The sequence below is a fragment of the Panthera leo genome, chromosome F3, assembly GCF_018350215.1.
Source record: "Panthera leo isolate Ple1 chromosome F3, P.leo_Ple1_pat1.1, whole genome shotgun sequence".
NCBI classification, from domain to species: domain Eukaryota; kingdom Metazoa; phylum Chordata; class Mammalia; order Carnivora; family Felidae; genus Panthera; species Panthera leo.
In genome coordinates this window covers 22,973,592-22,998,589 of record NC_056696.1, presented here as the reverse complement: position 1 = coordinate 22,998,589, position 24,998 = coordinate 22,973,592, and the positions used below count along the sequence as shown (strand labels likewise).

Sequence of the window (24,998 nt, the reverse complement as noted above, 5' to 3'; positions counted from 1 at the left end):
AAAGAAAGGAAGAATGAATGAATATATCATTGTGTACAAATCAACACAGTCCAAATTAGAGTTTGGAGTTTTAATACTTTGGTTTCACTGTTGGGTGAATGATTTGATTTGCAACTGTGTATTGTATGAGCATAATTGGGGCATAGGGTGAAAAAGCCAAAGTTTGGCATTCCAAATATGTATTCAATCATGATTATTTTATTGTGCCTGTCTCTATAATTTTTAATCATATACTAAAATAAATCATATTTCATAAGTACCTAAATGGATTTATATATTTATCCCTTGGCTAGTTTTCTCTTTTACTAAATTTATTCTGATGGTCTTTCCCACTAAAAATCCCTCATTTCCTTTCTCTTACACTGTGTCATTCTTTCCTAGTCATTATCTTCATACTTACTTAGAATTTACTTTTCTGCCCTTCAATATAGCAAATTCTTTGCCACTTTGGATGTCCAGATCCTTTGAAAAAAATATTTACATAAAAATTTCTAGCCTTTATATGGACCATGGGAATTAGAAATTGTGTTCCCCTATTTGTTAAAATTTTTATGTTGCCTTAGTCTACCATGAGCTACTAAGAGCAAGGGCCTTGTACCTCTCATTGAGCCTCTGATCCACCTGTGGGATGAACCAGTATCTGCATGAAAGTGGACTTAAATAGGGATTATATGAGGGTAGCCTCTTATAAAAATATATATCTAGCAGTAAAACTATATCAAATATAATTTAAGCTTTGATGAGACAAAAGATAACTTAAAAACCTAATTATCAGCTTGCATTACACAGAGATTCAGAAGGGCCAAGTAATGGAGATTTCTAGCTGATAGAACGTTAAGAAAGGATTTACTGTATTCATTTCTTTTTTCTCTGCAAAAATACAGCAGAGCTGTATTCTTGAATATCTGGCTAGAATGAAAATCCCTACATTCTCAATGAGACCTGGCACTGGCACTTCCTGATTTCCTGCCTCTCCCTTTCTTTTGTTCTGAGGAATCTTCAAGGAGTGTGCTTATCCTCTGTGCTCAATTTGTCTCCAGGGCAAAGGGTCATAATTCCTGACTCATATTCCATTGATTCCCTTCCCAGAGCCCTCCTGCATCACCTTTTGGACTTGAGACTGTTACAGGCAGTCCGTGGGGTTATATTCTTTCTTTTCTTTTCTCCTGGAATGAAAGCGGGTGTACATTTCTCTGGAGGTTTTCTCTGGACTGGCTACATCTTATGGGGTTTATTTTTGCATTGTCTTGGGATCCAAAAGGATGCTTAAGTAGAACAACCAGTTGGGGAAGAAATCAAATGTTTACTTTTTCCCTTCATTCAACATAAATATGAAAAACCTTTCATATTTATGAAAACATTTCATAAATATGAAAAAGCCCTAGGCTACATCATCACTTAACACCTAATCTAAAGAATATATTCTTTCTCCTCAGTGTTTGCTTAAAGAATATTTTATTATTTCATAAATCAGCCTAGAAACTAAATTTCACATATTTCATAAAATTTTAGTATAAAATACTAAATTTTGTTTTGTATATAATTTCCAGACTCCTGTTCCCCTTCTACCATTTTTGGTGACTCCTTGCAAATCACTGTTATCATGAGCAACAAGAATTGCTGTCCTATTAAAGCTTACTTAGATTTAAACAAATTAAAAAAAATTTTTTTAATGTTTATTTATTTTTGAGAGAGAAAGAGACAATGCGCGAGCGGGGGAGGGGCAGAGAGAAAGGGAGACACAGAATCCGAAGCAGGCTCCAGACTCTGAGCTGTCAGCACAGAGGCTAATGTGGGTCTCAAACCCATAAAACATGAGATCATGACCTGAGCCGAAGTCCAGATTCTCAACTGACTGAGCCTCCCAGGAGCCCCTAAACAAATTTTTTTAAGTTAATAATTTTCTTACATTTGTAATAGTTTTGAAAACAAGAAAAGTAAATTTAGTTTGAAGTAAATTAAATAATTGCTCATTAAGATTACACTAAGCTTAGCTATTTTTTTACAGAGATATGGATAACTTGAAACATAGTTTAAAATTTTCCAAGAAAAACTTAGAAAAAAGTCAGTCACCTTAAATCATTACATTTATAACATTAATTTTATTTTCCTTTATTATCTTTCATCTGGAATACATGGAAGCAACTTGGAAAGCATCTGAGCTTTCTCTCTGGGAAAAAGAACGGAAGACAAATGATAATAAATGGTATTCAAACCACAGAGCTTTGAGACCTAGTATCTCTGTAAATATGCAGTCCAAAGTCTTGTCTCAGGTCACAGTCTTTATAAGAAACTGGAAAGCTGGGGTGCCTACGTGGCTCAGTTGGTTAAACATCTGACTTTGGCTCAGGTCATGATCTCCTGGTCATAGGTTTGAGCCCCACCTCAGGTTCTCTGCTATCAGCATGGAGCCAGTTTCAGATCCTTTGTCTCTCTCTCTCTATCTATCTATCCCTTGCTTGTGCTCTCTCTCTCTCTCTCTCTCAAAAAATAAGTAAACATTAAAAAAAAGAAACTAGAAAGCTTTTGATTTTTAGAAATCAAAAAATGGTGTTGGCAGTAATATGCTTTCAAGCCTTTTATCCAAATGTTCTAAAGAACAAAAAGCAATTAGTCAGACACTTGAAATGTAAAAAAAGAAGGAACGTATTTTTACAATAATGGAATTACAATTTTTTCATATAGATAGTTGGTCCCTAAAACTGAAAATCCTCACACATAATTTAATTTTCCTTTGTGAAGTCTTTTAGCAACATTGACCCCCCAAAAAAAGCAGGAATAAGAGTAAAAATATGTAGAACAGCATTGTCACATAGGAACAGGATGGAGTTATGAAGAAGATGAGGTTAAGGTCCAATTATTATAATTCTTTAACAGGAATAGAAGGGTAAATAGACAAAATGCAGCAGGCTAAGGCTAAGGTGACAAATGTTTTGCTGTCATGTAAAAACAATTGATGTTAGAATTAACTGCCAAAGGAGAGTATGAAAAATCATCGCTAGATAGGCCAAGACTATTAAAAAGAAGAAGACAAGATAGTGCTGAGTATAGAAGAGAAATTTATGATGACAGTTTGGTATACACTTTATCTAATTTCTGGTATTGTATATATATATTTTTTAATTTTTTTTGAAAGAGAGAAAGAATGCAAATGGGGTGGGGTTGAGAGAGAGGGAGACTGAGAATCCCAAGCAGGCCCTGCGCTGTCAGTACAGAGCCCAACATGGGGCCTGAACTCATGAACTCTGAGAGCATGACCTGAGCCAAAATCAAGACACCTAACCTCCTAGGTGCCTCTAATTTCTGATATTCTAAATCATGCTACTATGTAAAAGTATGTTCTTTATTTCTCAATTTATAGGAAAGTTTTCTTAATGAATTTTAAAAATCAAACTAATATGTGACAAAGAAATTAAGAAAAGCAAAAAAAGACATGACTAGATAAAAATAACAAGAAGGGATTTTATGTCAGTGTAGATATAGACTTATTGAAAAACTATGGGAGATGTGATTTACGTTTTTGGTATTGGACATGATTCAACTGAAGACAGCAGCTTTTATTTCTATTTAAGTATTCTTTTGTACAAATTGTGTGTGTGTGTGTGTGTGTGTGTGTGTGTGTGTGTGTATTCACTTTTACAGGAAGAATGGCATGTGTTTAATTTAGGTAAGATGAGATGAGTCCAACACATGTAACTCATAATACATGCAAAAGCTTCAAGAATAATAGAACCAGTGTCTGGCCCAAAGTAAAGGCTTGATAAATGTTAGCTATCATTACTTCTATTGTGTTACTACCTCCAGTACCCTGAAGGTTTTTTTTAAGGGAAATAATCACCAAACATACCGTAAACGAGCAGCAATTGTGGAATATGTGCCTTGTGATTTTGCAAGTGTCTCTCTCAATTCAGACCCACACAAATATTAATATTACCTTTTACAAAAGAGGATACTCAAGCTTTGAGATAGTAGGTAACAATCAGGTCACCAAACTGGCAAATAGCAAAGCTGGTCACATAACGGGAGGTATTTAATGCTTAAGACAGTGTCCTTTATGACTCTGTTACTTTCCTTCTAAATACTGATTTAAGTAACCTTATTAGTCCAATCAAGTTAACATTTGTTTATAGCATTTGTTTTGCATTTTACTTCAAGATAGTGCTGTAGAGAATTAAAGACGATGGTAGGTCTAGGGCTGGTCTCGTCCTCAATGAAATGAATTCATTCCTTGAAGATTTTGACTTTCACTGCTACCTCTCATCAGTTTGCGTAGTTGGCTGACCTGAAATTACTGAGCAGCAAATGACAAAGTTAATTATAAACAAAATTGCTCTTTTTGCTCAGTATGTGTTCTCACTACTTACTGTGGTAAACTTATTTAAGTATGACCTCATAAACACGTTGGAGAGACACGAGGATAAGATGCCTTTTAAGAGATTGATAGTGTTCATACTACCATACAACCTAGTTGTATTTGTAGGTGATGTTTTGATTATTTTCATTGTTAGAGTTGAAACTTCTTGGGGCTTGAATGAAACATCTACTACAACTTTCATGTGCTGCTAGAGTTCCCTGCTAGACCATATGAATTCTCTGAGGGACAAGTAATTCTTAATCCTCAGGGAGGGAAGAGAATGGAGGGCACTGAGTGGGAATGCTTGGCTCTTTTCTAACTATCCATCTTGGTACCCTATCCAGAAGCAAATAGCTAGATGATTTCTTAATGATCTTTTATGAGCACTTCAAAGGACAGAGAGTATAGAAGAGTATTCTGACTATTGGATTACTTTTTCAAAGCAGAATATAGACATAATGACATAGGTATGGATTATGATGATAAAAGTTTTGATTTTCTTTTCAAAGGGTGCATGCATGGGAATGTTACAAAAGGTAAATACACGAGTCATTGCAGAGTAAATACTATAGTTACATGTCACAGAATGGCATCACTGACCCATGATGCCTGGATTCACCCCATACATGCTACTTATGTAACCAAAGGATTACCCTATTCCCCATAATAAGTACTGCATCTGATTTTGTCCATTTTTAGGTGATGGTAAAGATGGAGGTCAAAATGTTTTCCTGGGGAGAATGTTTCTTGACCTAAAGCCAGATTTCCTAGAGAAAACTATCAACCTCACTTTGAGCAAAATGAATGTAGAGTTTTTTTCTCAATTCAGATCAAGAGCAGTTCTCAAGAAGCTGTCTTTATTCTTAGGCCTTGAAAAAATGTCAAGAAGAATTGTGGAATCTTGGTATGAGTACTCACTTTGACTATTATTTGTCCAGTTACCCCATCAGATGTCTGAATCCCTTCCAGAAACCTATCAATACATCAGAAATGAACTAATACCAGTTAGAGATTTAATAGCACTGATCTTCATCACCAAATGATACCTGGGGTCCTCCTCTGGAGCTATGTCTGAGAAGCTCTTTCATGTTTGAGGCCAATATAAGATTTCTTTGGTGATGGTATCAGATTATTGAATTCAGGTGCAGTTACCAGCTCAGTCCCTCAGATTTTTTCATATAAACTTTAAACCAGGTCTCATACTTCTATATTCATGTTGATTTTTGAAAGTCCTCATTTATCTGGTCTGTTTATATATATGGAATCTCCTCCTGTGAGATGATCTAGATCTTAGTTCACCAGTTTTGTTTAATGACTGCTAGCTGTAAAATAGCCCATACAATTTGTCTGTCTCAAACTTCCCTATATATTATAATGTTCATAAATTATAATGATTTGATTAGTAAAAAATGCATTGTGTTGATAATCTTTTTGCCAAGACCTAAAGTAACATAAGCAGTATAAATATATTTTTTACGCATAAAATAAAACACACATTACACAATCACATTATAATCTCCATTAACTACCCAATAACCCAGATAATACCAAATGTGCTGGGAAGCATATAAGATCCATATGTGAGTGTTGGAGTAGAAAGCAAGACAGAGATTTTAGTGGGCAGGCTGAATCTGAAGAGTGCTAAGTAAGACAGAGAAGGGTCATAACCCAGGGAAAACAGGGAGAAAGAAAGCCTGCCTGATCCTTGAATAGGCAGATAATGACTGGCTGCAAGGGCCACCTTAGACCCAGAACCCTGCCCTCTTCTGGCTCATTCTCTCTGGGCAAACAAGTCCATATAGTAGGAGAGATCAGGAATCCCAACTAGGGATCAGGATAATGTCTTAATTTTGTGGGAAAAGAAAATAAAAAGGTATGGAATCCTTGATGGGCAAGGGAAGGAATTCTCTTTTTTTATTTAAAAAAAATTTTTAACGTTTATTTATTATTTTTGAGAGAGAGAGAGAGACAGGGTACAAGCAGGGGAAGGGCAGAGAGAGAGAGGGAGACACAGAATCTGAAGCAGGCTCCAGGCTCTGAGCTGTGAGCACAGAGCCCGACTTGGGGCTGGAACTCATGAGCCATGAGATCATGACCTGAGCTGAAGTCAGAGGCTCAACTGACTGAGCCACCCAGGTGCCCCGGGAAGGAATTCTCTTAAGTAGTATGAAGGTATTTCAATTTCTGATTTATTAATGAAGATATTGAATGCACGTTACATAGTGTATCCTTTATTTAAACTGAAGTGAACTGAATCTTCTCCTAGGCCAAACAGGAAGGTAGTTCCAACAAACTGAAAGATCAATTGCTGAAGAGTTACTACTGGCAGGTAATAACCTGAAAGGCAGGAAATGGTTGTAATTGTTAACTTTTAATGCATCTGAAAGAAAGGTCAACAGTTTTTTGATGCCTTGATTTGGATTCCACCTTCTCTAAACTCATAAAGGGCAGCATGGTGGGCTGCCTGGACTTTTATTTTGATTATAGAGATTTGAAGTTTGGGCTCTGAAATACTCCAATTATCTTTCAGTACATCCCCGCCATAGTTTCTACAAGTGATGAAGACCAAATGTCACTGATGCATTAGGGTTCTGTAGTCATTCTAATTTATTTTATACTTGCTTGAATGAAATTTTATGTTAGGTTCAATGCAATGTAATGGTTTCCACATGTACCTTTTGTTTCTTGCTCATAGAATCACATAACTGTGTTTTAAGAAGAACTGAGGGTTGTAAACTCTCGTTTAACTTGAGACTGAGTTTCATTCCTGAATTTTATAGGTAAAGGGAAAATTACAGAAATAAGACATTTCAAGCAGTGAGTATTCTGTGGGAAGGAAAAATACAGTCTGACTTTGAAACAAGGCTTAGTAGGTTGTAGTTGTGTTAGAATAAGGGCAAGTACTATAATGCCAATAATACTTATTTTGGACTTAGGCATGAGCCTACCAAAAAAGTTTTATTTTTTCATTGCTTAGAGTTAGACATACCTGGAAAACAACTGGTATAAGCACCATTTCAGTGAAACTGGATGAAGAAAATAGAATTGAATTGGGTTGACTAGAAGAGACATAATAAGGCATGGGTGAGGGCCTGCTCTGAGATTTCCAGTACTCTGATTGCTTGTTTGACGAACATTTTCCCATTGGGGTTTGGACAGGGACCTCATTTTTCTCCAACTCTTCTCAGGGTTTAAAGGTTCAGTTTAGTTCATTGCCACTCCCACATTGTCTTATATTTAGAAAAGACAGCATGATAATCTCTATTTTATTACTCCCTTGACTGATAAGATTTCTGTTTATTCCTATTTTATCTTGCTTTCTAGGAATTTATTTTTTAACATAATTATCACTGTAACTCTGAGGTTACAGTTTTTTTCTTTAATTCCAGGAGCAACATTTACTATGAAGGGTCACATGCTTCTGTTTTTCCAGTACACATTTTTTTTTTCTATCTGAAGTGTCTTTGGCAACTTAGTAAGTTGTAGCTATCAGTAGAATTCTGAATATAAAATGAATATCAAAATACTGAGCAAGAATATGCCCACTGGTACAGATAAGTTCTATCTCAGAGTTCAAATAAAAACACAGTTAACAAAAGCAGTTTGCATTGTCATGTATGTGTGCAGGTTTATGTGGTTTTAGGGGATGCATTTCCATTGCCATGTTTGTTTTCTTTTGTTAAATATTAAACCTGACACCATGCCATGATTGAGAGGGAGAGACAGAGAGACAGAGAGATACAGAGATATGAGAGCTTGAGGGAGTTAGTTTTGTATACCACTTAGAGTATGTATATATAAGCACTTGTACTTCAGGAGACCTAGCTCTGGAATTATATTACTTGAAATGAGATGGGCTAGGCTTGAGTAAAGCTCAGGTTGAACACAGAAAGCACACCTAGATTGTGTCAAGATTGTTTTGCACAGTCTCATTCATTCATATACTCACTATTCATTCATTTATCCCTTCATTCATCCAACCACAATGGACCACTTACTAAGTTCTTCAAGGAATAAAGATGTAGTGGGAGGAAACATAAAAATTACAATCCAACTCAGCAGATGCCACAATAGAAGAACGTACAATATTCTGTGGGCATCTGGAAGAATGAGAATCTTTTCCCCTTTGCTTTTATAGTTTTCTCTTACAAGCTACTTGCTTGCAGTCACAGAGGTTGATGAAAGTAATAAAATGCCTCACTGGAGTTTGCATGAAAGCTCAGACCAGGCAGAATTGAATTCCAGTCTCTGTTCTTTCACTTAAAAGTCATGTGACCTTAGGAAGAGATTTTAAAGATTCAGTCCTCTGGCAATATATTGTGCTAAAAATGATACCTACGTCATCAATTGAGATAAAAGTAAATACCATAGTGTATGTGACAGTACTCTCTTAGTGTTTGGCTTAGAGTAGATATCCATTGAGTCAATACAAGTAGGGTATCTTACTACCAGTAAAAGTGTCAATTAAATTAATGAGACTTTTCATAGATTCAAGTTCATCAATTCTAAATGTCTCCATTATAGATGTTTTATGGGATATTATCTTACTGTTTTTTCCCATTTGGTATTCATATCAAAACATAAAGTGTTAAGACTTTTTAAAGGACTACTTTTTTAAAGTGTGGAACTAAAATGTAAAATGGTTTGTTTTTAGTGTTTCAGTAATAATCCCATTGCCCCTGATTCTAAAATCTGTACGTGAGTTTGATATAGATCAACCTGAAGTATCTGACGTTGTGAGGTTTATTTATAAACATGGACATTTTGACAATGGTTCTCTTTAGTCCTGTTCTGCCAAAACTGAGTTTAAGAATCAGAAGATCAAATAATGATTTGAGAAATATTATTAGCAAACCTGTAGATAAGCTTCATATATATCAATGTGCAAAAACTTTGTTTATAAACTTTATGTATACTTAAACAAAGTCAATAATTTATAGATTTTTGGAGTAGATTGTCACTTGATTCCTGAGCCTTAGTAAATTAAAATTACTTAAATTTTGTTTTTAATAACTTCTGACAGAAAGCAAAGTTCGTGGAAGACTTTTAGTGCAAAGCAACAACCTTATAATGAAGCCTGCATAACGAAACCAAGTATCATTCTAAAGCAGTGCTGTCCAACAAAAATAGGATGTGAGCCACATGTGTAATTTTAAAAACAGTTTAAATTAATTTTTATAATCTATTTATTTAACTCAGTATATCCAATTTTTTCATCGATATGAAAAATTAGTACTTTTTTAAATTTTAATTAATTAGAAAAAAATATTTGATTCCTCAGCCTCATGAGCCATTATTTCAGATGCTCAATAGCTCCCAAGGCTTGTTAGTGGTCATTGTACTGGACAGCACATATCTAAAATATTCCTTTTCTGCATAATTTTAGTGATTATTTATGACTTAAAATGATTAGAAAATCAAACTCAGGTATCAGATAGGGAGTTTTTAATATAAATTATATGTAATCTTCTTTTGGAAAAAAACACTTATTTTTCCTTTTAAAAACCTACATCCATAATGAGATAGATAAATAGTTTCACTGAGATATAAATTATCATTTAACAATTATTTTTAATTTTCAGTTATCCACTAATCTAGTATAGACAGAAAGATAATAATTTTAAGATATTGTACTATTTTGGTAAGAGAAGAGTTTTATTCTTGAGAACAATTTCTAATCGGTATGGAATCAATATGATTATAATATAATCTGTGTCTGCAAACGTGAAATTCAGGGCAGCATAATTATTTTTATTGTAAAGAATACACTGATTTCCACAGCAGGAAAACCACTAAGCTACACAGATCACTCCTAAGGGATATTAAGTACATCTAGTATGGGTTTCTGATATACGTAGGTCAAAATGTTTCCGCTAGACTTGACATTCCTCAAATTTCTGGCTGCTTGGAGACTTTATATTAGTTTGTCCATAAAAGTCAAAGTCTTTGTTTTGAGAGTGTGATATAAAAGAGTCAAGAAATAAAAGGAATGCCTTTCATTTGCAATTATATTTGTGAAATTCTCTGTGGAGTTATAGTTGTGTGAATTCATCACACTCTTTCCTTTGGGTATTAACCAATATTAAACTTACTATATATGAAGTTCAGTGTTTCACAGAGGGGCTTTTTTTTTTTTCAGGAGAATAAGGTGTTCCAATAACAGAAAATGTTATTGACCATATAGGTTTTATTAAGACGTGGTTTTAAACTGCTCTATTCAAATTTATAGGGTAAAAAACAATAATTAAAGGCTTAGAGGTTCCACCTCAACACATGTGTTTTTTTAGGGCTACATTCAAGTTTTAGTATGAATCTCATACTAGAGAGATCTCAATGAGATGAATTCATTTAGAGTAACTTCCAAGGATTCTAATGATCTCTAGAGTCTACTCCTGGGTAATGTTGTAGGATGAACTAAGGCATCCCTGGGTCCTCTTAGAATAAATTTGAATACAAGTCAAGTGGCTCAAAGATTATCCTTTACTGACTGGACAAGATTTATCTTTTCTGTCATTCCTAGTATGCATCCCTGGAGATTTCTTAGCTGTTCTGACTTTTGGTTCATAGAAGATTTCTTCTAATCCCTTGATATTAGGTGATATTAATTAGCAAGAGACAATCTTTCCTTAGAATTATACTACCACGGAGCTAGGTGTATTGTGTACTTGGCCATTCAACAAATGCTTGTGGAATGGGTAATTTTTATATTGTGATTCACACTCAGGTGCATGATGTCAAGCACAGTTGAGGAATGTTTTTGTTTAAGCTTTTGAAAATTCAATATGAATCTAGTTTTTTGAGCAGTCCATCCAGCAGTTATGGATTTGCAAAGTTGGCTTCGAGTAAAAATTATTCCTATGCAATATATTAAAGTTATTAATGTTCCCAGAAGCTATTTCACACTTTCCTAGCAACAAATGCTCACTTAAGGACATTTATTGCAGATGATAATCCTCCCGCCTCTTATGCAGAGGAAAATATGCTATATCATTGAAATGTAAAGCATATCAAAGTACATCTGGAGAGTGAAGAAGTGTATTTGAGGAGTGTTAATAGTGGAGATGGAACAACAGAAAGATGAATGAAAGCACTGACGGCATTACAGTGTGAAGCGAGAGGCATATTTAAAGAACAGGAAGTAGTCCTAGCTTAAAGGAAGCAATTTATGAAGAGGGGCAGGAGGAGAGATAGGAAACTAGAAAGAGAATTTGATCCAACACAAGTAGTGAAGGATTTTTTTTTTTAACGTTCATTTATTTTTGAGAGACAGAGAGAGAGCACTAGTGGCGGGGGGCAGAGAGCGAGGGAGACACAGAATCCGAAGCAGGCTCCAGGCTCTGAGTTGTCAGCACAGAGCCTGACATGGAGCTCCAACCCACGAACTATGAGATCATGACCTGAGCTGAAGTCAGACACTCAACCGAGTGAGCCATCCAGGCGCCCCAAGTAGTGAAGGATTTTAAGTTGGAACATGATAAAGATAGCTCTTTACTGCAGGCAAAATAAAGTTTGGTGGCAGGCAGAGCAGAAGATTAGATTGGAGGCTATATGAGTAACAAAATCAATGATAAGAAGAGTGAATTGTAGGAAGTAAAGAGGAAGGGAGGGGACAAATTCATGATGGAAGTAGAAGGAAAATGGTTTGACTACTGATTAGGTGAAGGAAGAGGGAGGAGTCCAGATGACTCAGGTTTGAACCTGAATATGGAGGCAGGTGGTTTGATTAACAAAAATAGGGAAGACGTAATTAGGGAAAATACAATGAGTTCTACTTTAGACACACGGAAATGTGAAGACCCATAGAACATCTAGGAGTAGATGTTTAATAAGTGGTTGAAGATGTAAAGTTGGAATCTGGGAGATAAGTACAGTCTGAAGATACAAGTGTACGAGTTTTTGAGAACAGTATTATCTGCTAAACTAAATGCCATGAAAATGCACATAAGTAATAATGCACAGCTGATAAGTCCTGCAAAAATAGAAAGGACATTAACTGAGTAAAATTTCTGGGAGTCTATAGCCAACTTCTTCTCAGAAGTTAAGATCAGGTTATCGCAGCTTTCAACCCCCTACCATTATGACATATTTGATGAGTGTTTTAATTTTAGAATCATTTTATAATAGTTGGGGCTCTGTTCCAACTCATTTAATATAATGGTACTCACAGTCTGTAAGTTTTGAGTGGGATTCTAAGCAAGAAAAGATTCTCTGGTTTGTCCAAGCTGCAGTGTAAATAGTTCGAAGCCTGGCTCTTTTGACCCTGATTAGAACTATGGTTCTCAGGATATTGTATCACAGTCTAAGACTGTTTGGAGCCTGGGAAAGGCCTCAATAAGAGAATCAAGTAGAATCTCCAGAGTTTAAAGAAAAAACCATATCACTTTCATCAAGTAATTAATTTCTTTTTAAGAAAGAACTCTTACTTACTGTATTCTGGTGGACTGTAGAACCATAAGGCACCCCCCTATAACCCTAAATTGTCTTGTTTTTTATTTATGCTTTCTAGACTACGAGTTCCTTAAGGACAAGATACTTTACCTCATTATTCATCTTTTTATGTTTAAATCCTAGTGGGGTGTTAAGCAGTTTATTGGTTGCTCAAAACATATTGGTTGAAAGTCCATTCCCATGGCCCTGTAGTTATTGACATCTATGCTAAGGAAGTAATCAGACATTTTATGTATATAATAAAATAAAATAGATTTGTATTTCCAAATTTATAGTAGAGGAAAATTTGGAAGAGCATTAATGTTCAACAGTAGAGAAATGGTTGACTAAATTATGGGATGTAGACATAATGGAATATTATGCAATCATTTAAGCCTGTGATATTTTTTAAACTTTTTTTAATGTCTATTTTGGGAGAGAGAAACAGATCATGGGCGGGTGAGGGGCAGAACGAGCAGGAGACACAGAATCTGAAGCAAACTCCAGGCTCTGAGCTCTCAGCACAGAGCCTGATGCAGGGCTCGATCTCACAAACTGCGAGATCATGATCTGAGCCAAAGTTAGATGCTTAATCAACTGAGCCACCCAGGTGCCCCCAAAACCTGTGATTTTGAAGAACATTGATAACATGGAACATAAGAATAATAATCATAAATGTAAAATATATAAAACTGTAAATACAGCATACTTACAGTTTTATCTATAAACCCCTATAATTTTGAATGAAATAAATGTGACAAGAATTCTTCTTAGGATGAGGACTATTTTTGTTTAGGAAAATATATGGAGCCTATGCAAGTAGAAAATAAAACAGAGATCATGTGTTCGTAGGAAAAATGAAGCAGAGTGAAAAGGGTGACAAAGGGTGTATTTTATATAAGGTGGACATGGATGGTTTCTCTGAAAGGTAACATTTGAGCAAAAACTCAAGTGGGAGTTCTATATATGGTATATATATATGGTATATATATATATGGTATATATGGTTATATATACGGTATATGGGAGATATACCAGTATGTTTGCTGGTGGGAATGATCCAGTAAAGGAGGAATTTTTGGCAGTGGAGTAGAGAGAAGGGACAGCCAGAGAGGGGACACACAGGAGCTATGTCTTTGATTAGGCACACGTGAGTAGTTAGCCTTAGCTATGTCTAGATGATTCCTTCACCGTGAAGGCAAGGCGGGTGGCTGCTATTACAGGTAGGTTCATAGACACCATGGTGGGAGTTCATGAAAGTTCTCTTCTGATTGCTAATCTTTTCCCAGTACAGTAGAAACAAGGTCATCAAATGAGGGATAAGAAAAGAGGCATGTCATGAAATAGTCATGTAAGGGAATGAGAAAGTGAGTCAACATTTAATTAGATAAAAAGTATATAACAATTTCTATTATTTTGTGTATTTTGGGTGAGTTTTTAATTTATCCATAAATACAGGTTTTTGTTTTTGTTTTTTCTATCTCTACATAACTCTATATCTTTTCCATCTCCGGGCAACTAAAGTAATTAATACAGTGGCAAACTGATAGAAAATAAATGTGAAGAGAACTTGTTCAGTTCTGGAGCTTCTAGAGCAACTTATCGTAACTAAAATATTTTCTTTTTTGTTGTTAAATAATTGCACTTTTTTTCTCTGCTCCTCAACAGGGTGGTGGTGATTGTCCAGAAATGAGTATTGGAGCTATAAAAATTGCCTTGGAAATTTCTCTTCCGGGGTCTTTCATCTATGTTTTCACTGATGCACGGTCCAAGGATTATCGGCTCACTCATGAGGTGCTACAGCTTATCCAACAGAAACAGTCACAAGTGAGTAGGAATCAGCCCCCCAAATTTTCAGTCTGAATACAGCTGGAAGGAATTCAGGCATACCTTGGAGATATTGTGGGTTCAGTTCTGACTACCACAATAAAGCAGATATCACAATAAAGTCAAATGAATTTTTTAGCTTCCCAGTGTACATAAAAGTTTTGTTTACATTGTAGTCTACTCTCTTAAGTGTGAAATATTATCATGTCTAGAAAAACAATATATATACCTTAATTTAAAAATGCTTCATTACCAGACAGTGCTAACCATCATCTGAGCAAGTCATACTCACTGATCACAAATCACCATAGCAAACATATTAATAATGAAAAAGTTTGAAATACTGTCAGAATTACCAGAATGTGACACAGAGACATGAAGCGAGCAAATGCCATTGGAAAAGTCGTGCTGATAGATTTGCTCAATGCGGGGTTGCCACAAACCTCCAATTTGTAAAAAACAAATAAACAAACAAAAAAAACCACAGTATCTGTGAAACACAATAAAGCAAAGCACAATAAAACAAGGTATATACCTGTATGGCACGTGAGAGGTTGCCTCTCCTCTTTGTCTATACTTTGTGTGGCAAAAATCAATAATTACAACTATTGATCTGTATATATGTTCTCCAATATACATGTGCCATTTAATTTAAACATAAGTGGATATGTAGTATTTGTGCATATTAATACCTTGTTGTTTTTTTTTTCAACTTTTTTTTTTTTTTTTTTTTTTTTTTGGGACAGAGAGAGACAGAGCATGAACGGGGGAGGGGCAGAGAGAGAGGGAGACACAGAATCGGAAACAGGCTCCAGGCTCCGAGCCATCAGCCCAGAGCCTGACGCGGGGCTCGAACTCATGGACCGCGAGATCGTGACCTGGCTGAAGTCGGACGCTTAACCGACTGCGCCACCCAGGCACCCCAATACCTTGTTTTTTAATATAGAGAGGAAATGATGGGGGATTAATGAACGTTCTTTCTTTTTTTTTTAATGTTTTTATTTACTTTTGAAAGACAGAGAGAGAGAGAGAGAGCCAGTAGGGGAGGGGCAGAGAGAGAGGGAGACACAGAATCCCAAGCAGGCTCCAGGCTCTGAGCCGTCAGCACAGAGCCTGACACAGGGCTCGAACCCACAGACTGTGAGATCATGACCTGAGCAGAAGTTGGACACTCAACCAATTGAGCCACCCAGGCACCCCGAAAGTTCTTCTTTCTGTCTTATCCCTAGAATTGACAAGAGCATAGACCTACAAAGAAGGCCTGTGTCTCAAATATTACCTCCTATGTGGAATCTTGTCTGAGTCAGACTTACTCATTGTATCAGTTAGCTATTCCTGTGTAACAAACTGTTCTACTCTCACTGGCTTAAAACATATTTGCAGGGCTCCATTGGTCTATGAAAGGCTTGCTCACTTGTGTGTCTGGGGATAGTTTGGGTTTAACTTACCTAGGCTGATCTTTGGGGTGACTTGGCTCTGTCTCACGAGTTTCTCACTTCTTTTTTTTTTTTGAGACCAGTAGGTTTGTTTAGGCATGTTCTTTTCATGGCCAAGGCAGAAGCACCAGAGACCAAGGGGAAATATACAAGGCCTCTTGCATGTAGGCTCAGAACTGATAGAATGTCCCTTTTGTCTTGGGCTGCTGCCCAAAGCAAATCACATGTCCATGCTTTGATTTGGAGATGACAAATTAAGCTCCACCTCTTAAGTAAGAGGGACTTCAAACACTTTTTCAAAATGCATATAGAGTGGAATATATATATTATATATTATATATTATATATTATATATTATATATTATATATTATATATTATATACTAATTATACATGTATGGTATTATTATAGACATATGTATGTATATGTATATTATACATGTAAGATGTATATATAATATATATGTATTCCAGTTTAATAGTAATATGTTAACACATAATAGGTAGTCAATAAATACATATTGATTTATGAAAACCCTTTAAACTGTCTTCTTTTTTTAAAAAAATTATAGGTTGTATTTGTGCTCACTGGAGACTGTGATGACAGGGGCCATATTGGATATAAAGTCTATGAAGAAATTGCCTCTACAAGTTCTGGTCAAGTGTTTCATCTGGACAAAAAACAAGTTAATGAGGTCAGTTTAATCAAGTGGGTCTGCTTTATTATTAACTACATTACCATAATTAGTTAGGCTGACCTAATTGTGACAGATACGATTTCAAGAACAGTTTGCAAAGAGATTTTTGTTCCCCGCCCTAGTCCACAGGTCAATAAAAGTATTAAACCAATGTGGAGAAGCATAGATTTGTATAGTATTAGTTTATACATTGTATTCTATAGTGATGTATTATTTAGATTTAAGCATAAATGTATTTAAAATTTATTCAACAGGAATTGAAAATTTTTGTAGATCTTGTTTAGTAAAGTCAATTTGTATTTCTGATGCACAGCTTTTGAATAATTGGTAAAATAAGGGGTGATGGTTTACTGAAGTCGAATATGAAAAAGTTATCGAGCAAAATTCTAATGATGTTAATCTCTAAGATTAAAAGTAAAAAAAAACTATAAGTAAGTAACTTATGTAGTAACTAAAATTTTTTATGGTAATAAAATCTATAACTTACATACTAAGAAAATCTTGGTATTTTCTAAAAAAGCGTTTGAGATACGTCTGTCACAATTCTTTCTCCTTTCTGTTACCTTGTTGTGGCCTCACTATGGTAAGAATTTATTTATTTATTTATTTATTTATTTATTTATTTATTTATTTATCTATCCATCTATCTATCTATCTATCTATCTTCCATTTAAGTTTCTAGGAGCATGCCAGTACTAAGATAAGGTTTTATGTAGGCACAATTCACATTTGATTGATGTGGTTACTGTTATCCAAACAGTTCTATTAATTTCATAACAGATTCCTTTGAGTCTTGAATGAAATGGTTCAGTAATTCTTCTTATACCTAAAGAATTCTTATTACATCATGGTGGAAATAATAGGGCATTGCAAATTTCTAGAATAATATCTAGCAAAAATATTTTTATCAGCATATGGTATACAAACTTGGAAGGTTATTTTAGTGTAAAAAGTCTTTTGTTGGAAGAAACAGCCTTAAGAAGGTTATGGCTTGAGTCCATATTGTGTCCATGATAGAGATTCTGAAATGCCTGGGCAGGGTCTGACAACTACAGGGGAATCCTTTAGCAGTTATTTGTATGAACATTTGCATGAGAATTTGGGAACCTAGAAAGAAAAGAATTGGGGAAGAGTACAAGACTTTCACAGGACCTGGGTTTCTTTAATTTTTTTTTTTAATGTTTATTTATTTTTGAGAAAGAGACACACACAGAGTGTGAGTGGGGAAGGGTCAGAGAGAGAGGGACACACAGAATCCGAAGCAGGCTCCAGGCTCAGAGCAGTCAGCACATAGCCCACCTGACCCAGGGCTCCAACTCACAAACTGTGAGATCCTGACCTGAACCGAAGTCGGCCACTTAACCAACTGAGCCACCCAGGAACCCCCAGGACCTGGATTTCTTGTCCCATCCCATCGGCTATGTTTGACCTTAATGTGAAGGAAAGCCCTCTTGTAGTTGTTTTTAATCTGGAATTGTATAACACTCTGGGGTGCAGTCAATATCATGAGCACAAAGTAGAGGGTATAAGTAAGGAGAGTACTGCTTTCTCTTGCATCAGTGAGGACACCACCTGCTTTGGGTGTTGTGAAGTTCCAGATTAAAAGTGACAGTGGTCTTCTGCAGAAAAATGGGGCAGAAGATGCCATTCCCAGTGGACATGGTGGTTCTGGCAGAAAGTGCTAGAGAAGAGAATAGGCGAGAAGAGACATGGCTGGCACTTCGGGCATTTGAAAGAATAGTTGTTCAAACCTGTGAGTAGTCAGGCACAACTTGGAGCTTCCCAAAACGAATTGGATGAACTTTTAGGGAGAACCATAGGACTTTATTAGGAGTTGGGCCCCAGAGCTAGAAAATAACATGGTGGGTCTCATAAATGTAACTCCCATTTATATCCACATACCCAGGGAAAATGGACTAACACAAAATTGAAAATATTGTTGTCTTAAATGGAAAAAATAAGCCCTACAAAGATACACACTTTAGTTATTAAATAAATGGTGTGATGCATAATTTTTGTAGTCCTAATACTTTTTAACAATTCTGACAATTACCAAGTAATTTACAAGAATAACAATTTATGAAAACTTGATATAAATTGCTGAAAATTATAGATACAGGTATATAACAGAAATTTAGCCCGCTGATATTTTGACCTTGAAATTTAGCTAGGCAGAATAGGACTAAAGAGAAGCATTGCTAAAATTGTCCATTTTTATAAATTGAAGTTTGAAGCCAACAGGGTGAGACTTAATTTAGCTGTCCATCATGGGAATCCCAACCCCCTCACCATCTGGTTCAAGAAAGATCATCTCATCTACTTTGGGCCACTTAAGACTCAAGAGGAATTTAACTGGAGTCATCTTGAAAAAATTCTCTTCTAGATATTATCCTGTATGGATGTGAATACCAGACCTGATGCAGGCATCTTCATATAATTCTGGGAATTAAACAAATGTAAGGGAGAGTAAGAAGCTAAGAAAATCCAAAGCCTGTGGGTTAAGTCAACACTCAATCCCATCCTACTGCTAAGCCTCCAGAGTTAAGGAAATGACCGTTTTGCTTAAGCCAATTGGAAGCGAGTATTCAGTTACCTAAAGATAAATGTATCCCAAATGAAAAGAATTCTATATTCCTTCATGACATGGTCTCTTTAAACTCCACTTTCCTAATTTGTAAAACAGGGAGAACAGACTTATCCATTTTGGAAAGTTATTATAAGATTAGATAAGATAATGCGTGTAAAATGTTTCAAACAAGTTCTGGTACAGGGTAAGTGCCCAATAAATGTTAACTAGTATTTTTATAATCCTCACAATGTTATTTTGCTTTCAAAGTGGAGAAATTGTGCCCCTATGTTTTTTAGAAACCAGATGGCTAGCTATTGCTAGGAAATACATTTACTCAAATGGGAAAAGGCTGGAGAGATGTTTTTTTTTTTTTTTTTTATTTCCTGTGTGAGGAAAGATACTGTGAAGGGGTTACTGGAAACTGTATATGCCAATGCTTTCCTTAAAGAAAGCCACCAAGGTAGAAGATTTTGTTAACAAAAAGCAGAGTGACAGAGTTAAAATTGGATTTGCAGAATTTTTAGCATATAATTTAGCCATTTTTCTTTTCTCATTGCTCCAAATTCTATTATATAAACATAAACAACTCTGGGAAAAATTGATGATACAGTGATAGCTGCACATTTAACATACGTGAGAACTGCAGGAGGGCCACACGTGTGCTTAGTCCTTACATTTTACTCAAAAGCGATTTTTCATCTCTTATTTCTAATGAAAATTGTGAAATATTATGCTTTATCCTCTATAGTTCATCAATTTCCTAACCTAGTGGGATATTTTTTGTATCAACTTTCTCTTGAGATAACTTGAAGTTTCCGCTTTCTTCTTCTTTTTTTTTAAATAATAATTAAGTAGAGTATCTTTCATCTTTATTTAACATAAAAGAAACCAAAGTGAAGAAATTATTTGCCAAGCATCAGTCTATAAATCATCATACGGTATTACATTTTGGAAACACAAGTTAAGACACATCTCAAGGATGTACTTAATTCACCTTTGAAGTTGAAAAAGGAACTAAATAGTCTTACTCGTCCATTTCTTTGTAAACTGGGTTATTATCAATGGATCTAATTAATGCTTCCTTAGGTATAAGAAACGTCCAAGTTTGAAATCTCAAAGTTACCCACAGATGTTATATTCTTGCGTCAAAGAAGCTAATGTGAAAGATCCATTGTTAATTGGATGATTTACTTGTTCTGAATTTCCGCATTCTTTTTCCTTACCTCTCCCAATTCACGTCTCCAAACACTCTCCTCCTCTCTCTCCCTATCCTCCTACAAAAAACCTTCCACCTGGACATCCTGGCCCTATGGACTGGTGTAACTCCCTACTTGAAAGTAATGCTGGCTGTATTATATCAGAAGGGAGTTTTATTAAATAAAGGAATCATTGTCAACTAATTTATATTTTTTGAAGGACATAAATGATGATATTTGGAAGTCTCTCAGTAAACCTTAATGACTATCTTATCATGTAACATGCAGGTCTTTGGTATAAGATGTATTAATTCCAGCGGTCCTTCCAGCACTTAATGCTTTCTTTGGGAGAGGCTCCTGTGCTGCTCTGTTTGGAACGGGCAGACTTTTCCTCATTCTCTATTAGACATGAAAGGCTCCCATGATTCTTTCCTTTTCTCAGGCTAAGAAAATAATAATAGTATCAATTTAGATGGTCGAGTGCTTGATATGGCCATTCAATAAGAGTTTAATTTTATTTCATTTAATCTTTACCATGTAAGGAAGACAGCATGATCATAAACCTCAATTCATGAGTGAGGGAACTGAAGCATAGGGAAGCAGAGCATCTTGCTCAAGGTTAAATTGAACTTAGGGGACATACTTAGTCTTTCTCCTCAGATGATACCCTTGACCACCATAAGTCCCTGCCTGTGATTTCCACTTTTGTTTTTTTATCGGAGGATGCATTTCTTTAAGTAAAATTAGCACACAATGTTATATTAGTTTCAGGTGTATAATATAGTGGTTGGAAAATTCTATGCATTATTCATTGCTCACCACGATAAGTGTGGTCATCTATAACCATACAGCATTATTACAATATTATTGACTATATTCCCTATGTTGTACTTTTAATCTCTGTGACTTATTTATTTTATAACTGGAAGCTTTTGCTTCTTAAGTCCCTTTATCTGTTTCACCTACTCCCCTACCCACCTCCCATTTGGCAACTACCAGTTTGCTGTCTGTGTTTAAGAGTCTGTTTTTGCTTGTTTGTTCATTGGTTTTGCTTTTTAGATTTTACATATAAGTGAATGCCTTCTTTCACTTAACATTATACCTGCAAGGTCCATCTATGTTGTTGCAATTGACAAGACATCATTCTTTTTTTATGGCTCAGTAGTATTCCAGTGTGTGTGTGCGTGCACATGCGTGCAAACGTGTGTATATGTGTGTCAAATCTTCTTTATTCATCTATTGATGGACACTTGGGTTGTTTCCTTATCTTGGCTATTGTAAATAATGCTTCAATAAGCATAGGGGTTTATTTGAGTTAGTGTTTTCATTTTCTTTGGGTCCAGTAGTGGGATTACTGGACTATATGGTATTTCTATTTTTAACTTTTTGAGGAACACCCATATTGCTTTCCACAGTGCCTACACCAATTTACATTCCTACAAAGAGTGCATGATGGTTCTTTTTTCTCCTCGCCAACCCTTGTTATTTCTTGTCTTTTGGGTACTAGCCATTCTGACTGCTATGGAGTGATAACTCATTGTGGTTTTGATTTGCATTTCCCTAATGATTTGTGATGTTGAGACTTTTTCATGTACCTGTTGGCCATCTATATGTCTTCTTTGGAAAAATTTCCAAATGAAGCTGTATAAACGTTCATGTACAAGTGTTTGCATGGACATATGCTTTCATTTCTTTTGTATAAATACCAAAGTGGAGAATGACTGAATCAGATGATAGTATGTGAAGTGACAGTCTTACGCTTAATCTATGAAAAATCCTAACATCCTGGCAACAAAAAAGCCTCATAGATGAGAGATTACTGGATATATTTCTCTTGCTAGTTTTATGCTTATTTTCACTGGTTCATGCTGATATTAGAAAGACTGTTAACTTTGCTGGAGTGTGAATTCAGCAAAACCCCTTCCTGCCACTTTGGCCAAAGATGCCTTGTGACTACAATTCAGACCAAGAGCTTTTTGCATAAAGCTTAATGATGAGACTCTGAAACCCAGAGTTTTTTTTTTTGGTTTTTTTTTTTGAAACCCAGAGTTTTGAACAATTAATACTCTGGAGTGAGGTGTCTGCCATTTTATTTTCCCTTATTCTGAGTTTCATTCCACACGTTATTTCAGAAACATAACCTTACTGCTGACCTTGAAAATAAGTAGAAACGGGTGTTTCCTCTGAAATTTGAAAATGTATCAGAGACAATTATAACATTCTAGAAAACTACAGGAAATGTTAGAAAACAATGCGTAAATGTTTCCACTTATTCATTCTTTGACTTCACCTAATTAAATGTTGAAAATGAAGTGTAGAACTCAGAGCTCATACTTTAAAATGATATGAAGTCTTTACATCCAAAAATACACCAGAAAGGAATATTTATCCTAGTTCCAGTAGAATACTTTCTTTTTCTATTATGCTAAGATTGACATGTTATCCTCATGAATGTGTGTGGGGAACCTCTCATACTCCTGTCACATTGTTACCTTATCCCTCCAAGGCACCTAGGAGTCATTAATTAATTAAATTACTGATATGGCTATACGAAGTCATGTGTACTTTTTGTTTCTATTTGCTTAGAAAAAATAAAACATAAAATACTTAGTTTATTATTTAAAAATTATTTATTACAGACCTCTGAGCATGTGAACGGTGTTTAAAAATGACATTGATATTGTGCATAGGACATAATATTCTTTGCAAGTGGAAAAAAGAAAAAGATGACTTTTCTCAGTAGAATCTTACTTAGGCAGAAAATACCAAGAGTCAAGTGGAGCCCTCCTGTCATGTGGAGCAGTGGGGAATGGGAAGTGGGGAATGCATTGTTTAAAAGGATGAGCCTGTAAAAAATGAAATTTTTTTAATATGAAATTTTTTTTAATATGAAATTTTTTTTAATATGAAATTTATTGTCACATTGGTCTCTGTACAACACCCAGTGCTCATCCCAACAGGTGCCCTCCCCAATGCCCATCACCCACTTTCCCCTCCCTCCCACCCCCATCAACCCTCAGTTTATTCTCCGTTTTTAAGAGTCCCTTATGGTTTGCCTCCTTCCCTCTCTGTAACCTTTTTTTCCCCCTTCACCTCCCCCATGGTCTTCTGTTAAGTTTCTCAGGATCCACATAAGAGTAAAAACACATGGTATCTATCTTTCTCTCTATGATTTATTTCACTTAGCATAACACTCTCCAGTTCCATCCACATTGCTACAAAAGGCCATATTTCATTCTTTCTTATTGCCAAGTAGTATTCCATTGTATATATAAACCACAACTTCTTTATCCATTCATCAGTTGTTGACTCTATTTTGATTAGAAGCTGAAATAAAATGTCGATTTCAACCGTGAGATGTGAGCTTTAATGGTGCCAATCACTTGCATAGCTAACTCTGGGTTTGCAAGAGTCTTAACTATCAAAACATTATGGTGTCAATCTCAAAGTCATTAAAAATTTTATTCAGTCCAAACTGGCTTGAAAGAAATGATCTATTCTGCCATTTTGGGATTTATTTTTATTGGAGTTATGGTGGAGATTAAAGATTTGAATTGAAAGGAAAATGTCCCAAGTGTTTGATATTCAAAACTGAAACAACTTAATCATCACTGAAGTCACTGACTATAGTCTCTTCAAGAGTTCACCTGTTGGGATCCACAAAGGAACACAAGGGAGTGAAATACATCTGTAGTGTTAAAAGCAAATAAAATTCCATTGGGTCATTTTCACAGAGCCTCAACAATTTGGATATTTCCTTTTATATTTTATCAATTTAAATTTTAAAGGTTTCTTTTGAAACTTTTTGTGTAGAGAGGCATGTGTCTATGGTGAAAGGTATGCCTTTCTTTCTTTGTACACACACACACATACACATGTGCGCCTATGCACACACGCATGCACACACACACACACACACACACATACATACACACACCAGAGTACATATTATCTTATGGGAATTTAGAAAGAATAAGAGAACTAATACAGTTAAGAGGTTATATACCTGTTGTTTCAAAACAATATTGTATTTGTGTGTTTGTATTTGTAAAGATTTTAAATCATTAAGAAAGCAATTATGTTTCAGTCATCTAAACCAGGGATTATTAAAGACATATGTAACAAGAATTCTTTGTTATATATGTAAAAATCAAGTGAGGTCTTTTGTTGAAAGCATTTTGAAAGGGACCTAATTTTGAATCTTGGGGAAAAGGAATTTTAGAATCATAGCCTCTCCTTTACACAAAGGTGCCTGAATATCTAGGCCAGTTGGCCTAGCTGACCAAGAGATTTGTGTGCCCAGAAGACCAAAGGTCAGTCTTTATCTATCAAAGAAGGGGAAAAATAAAAAGGTCTGACTACTACATCTTTTCTCCAGATTAAGAGGTACCTACTGCTAGTATTTTCCTTTAATTATGATAATTAAATAATCTGGCTCAAGGTAATTGGTTGTTGTTAATTTCTAGACATAGAAGAGCTTATAGTTTTTTAA

The 24,998-nt window shown here is 35.4% G+C and overlaps 1 protein-coding gene across 1 annotated transcript in view; it reads left to right on the top strand.

Annotated features, from left to right (window-relative positions):
- HMCN1 (hemicentin 1) overlaps positions 1-24,998 on the top strand; it is a 465,407-nt gene that overhangs the window by 103,269 nt on the left and 337,140 nt on the right. The window contains exons 3-4 of the mRNA XM_042924627.1: positions 14,450-14,608; positions 16,616-16,738. Coding sequence (XP_042780561.1) covers positions 14,450-14,608; positions 16,616-16,738 — 282 coding nt within the window. The remainder of the gene's footprint in view (positions 1-14,449; positions 14,609-16,615; positions 16,739-24,998) is intronic.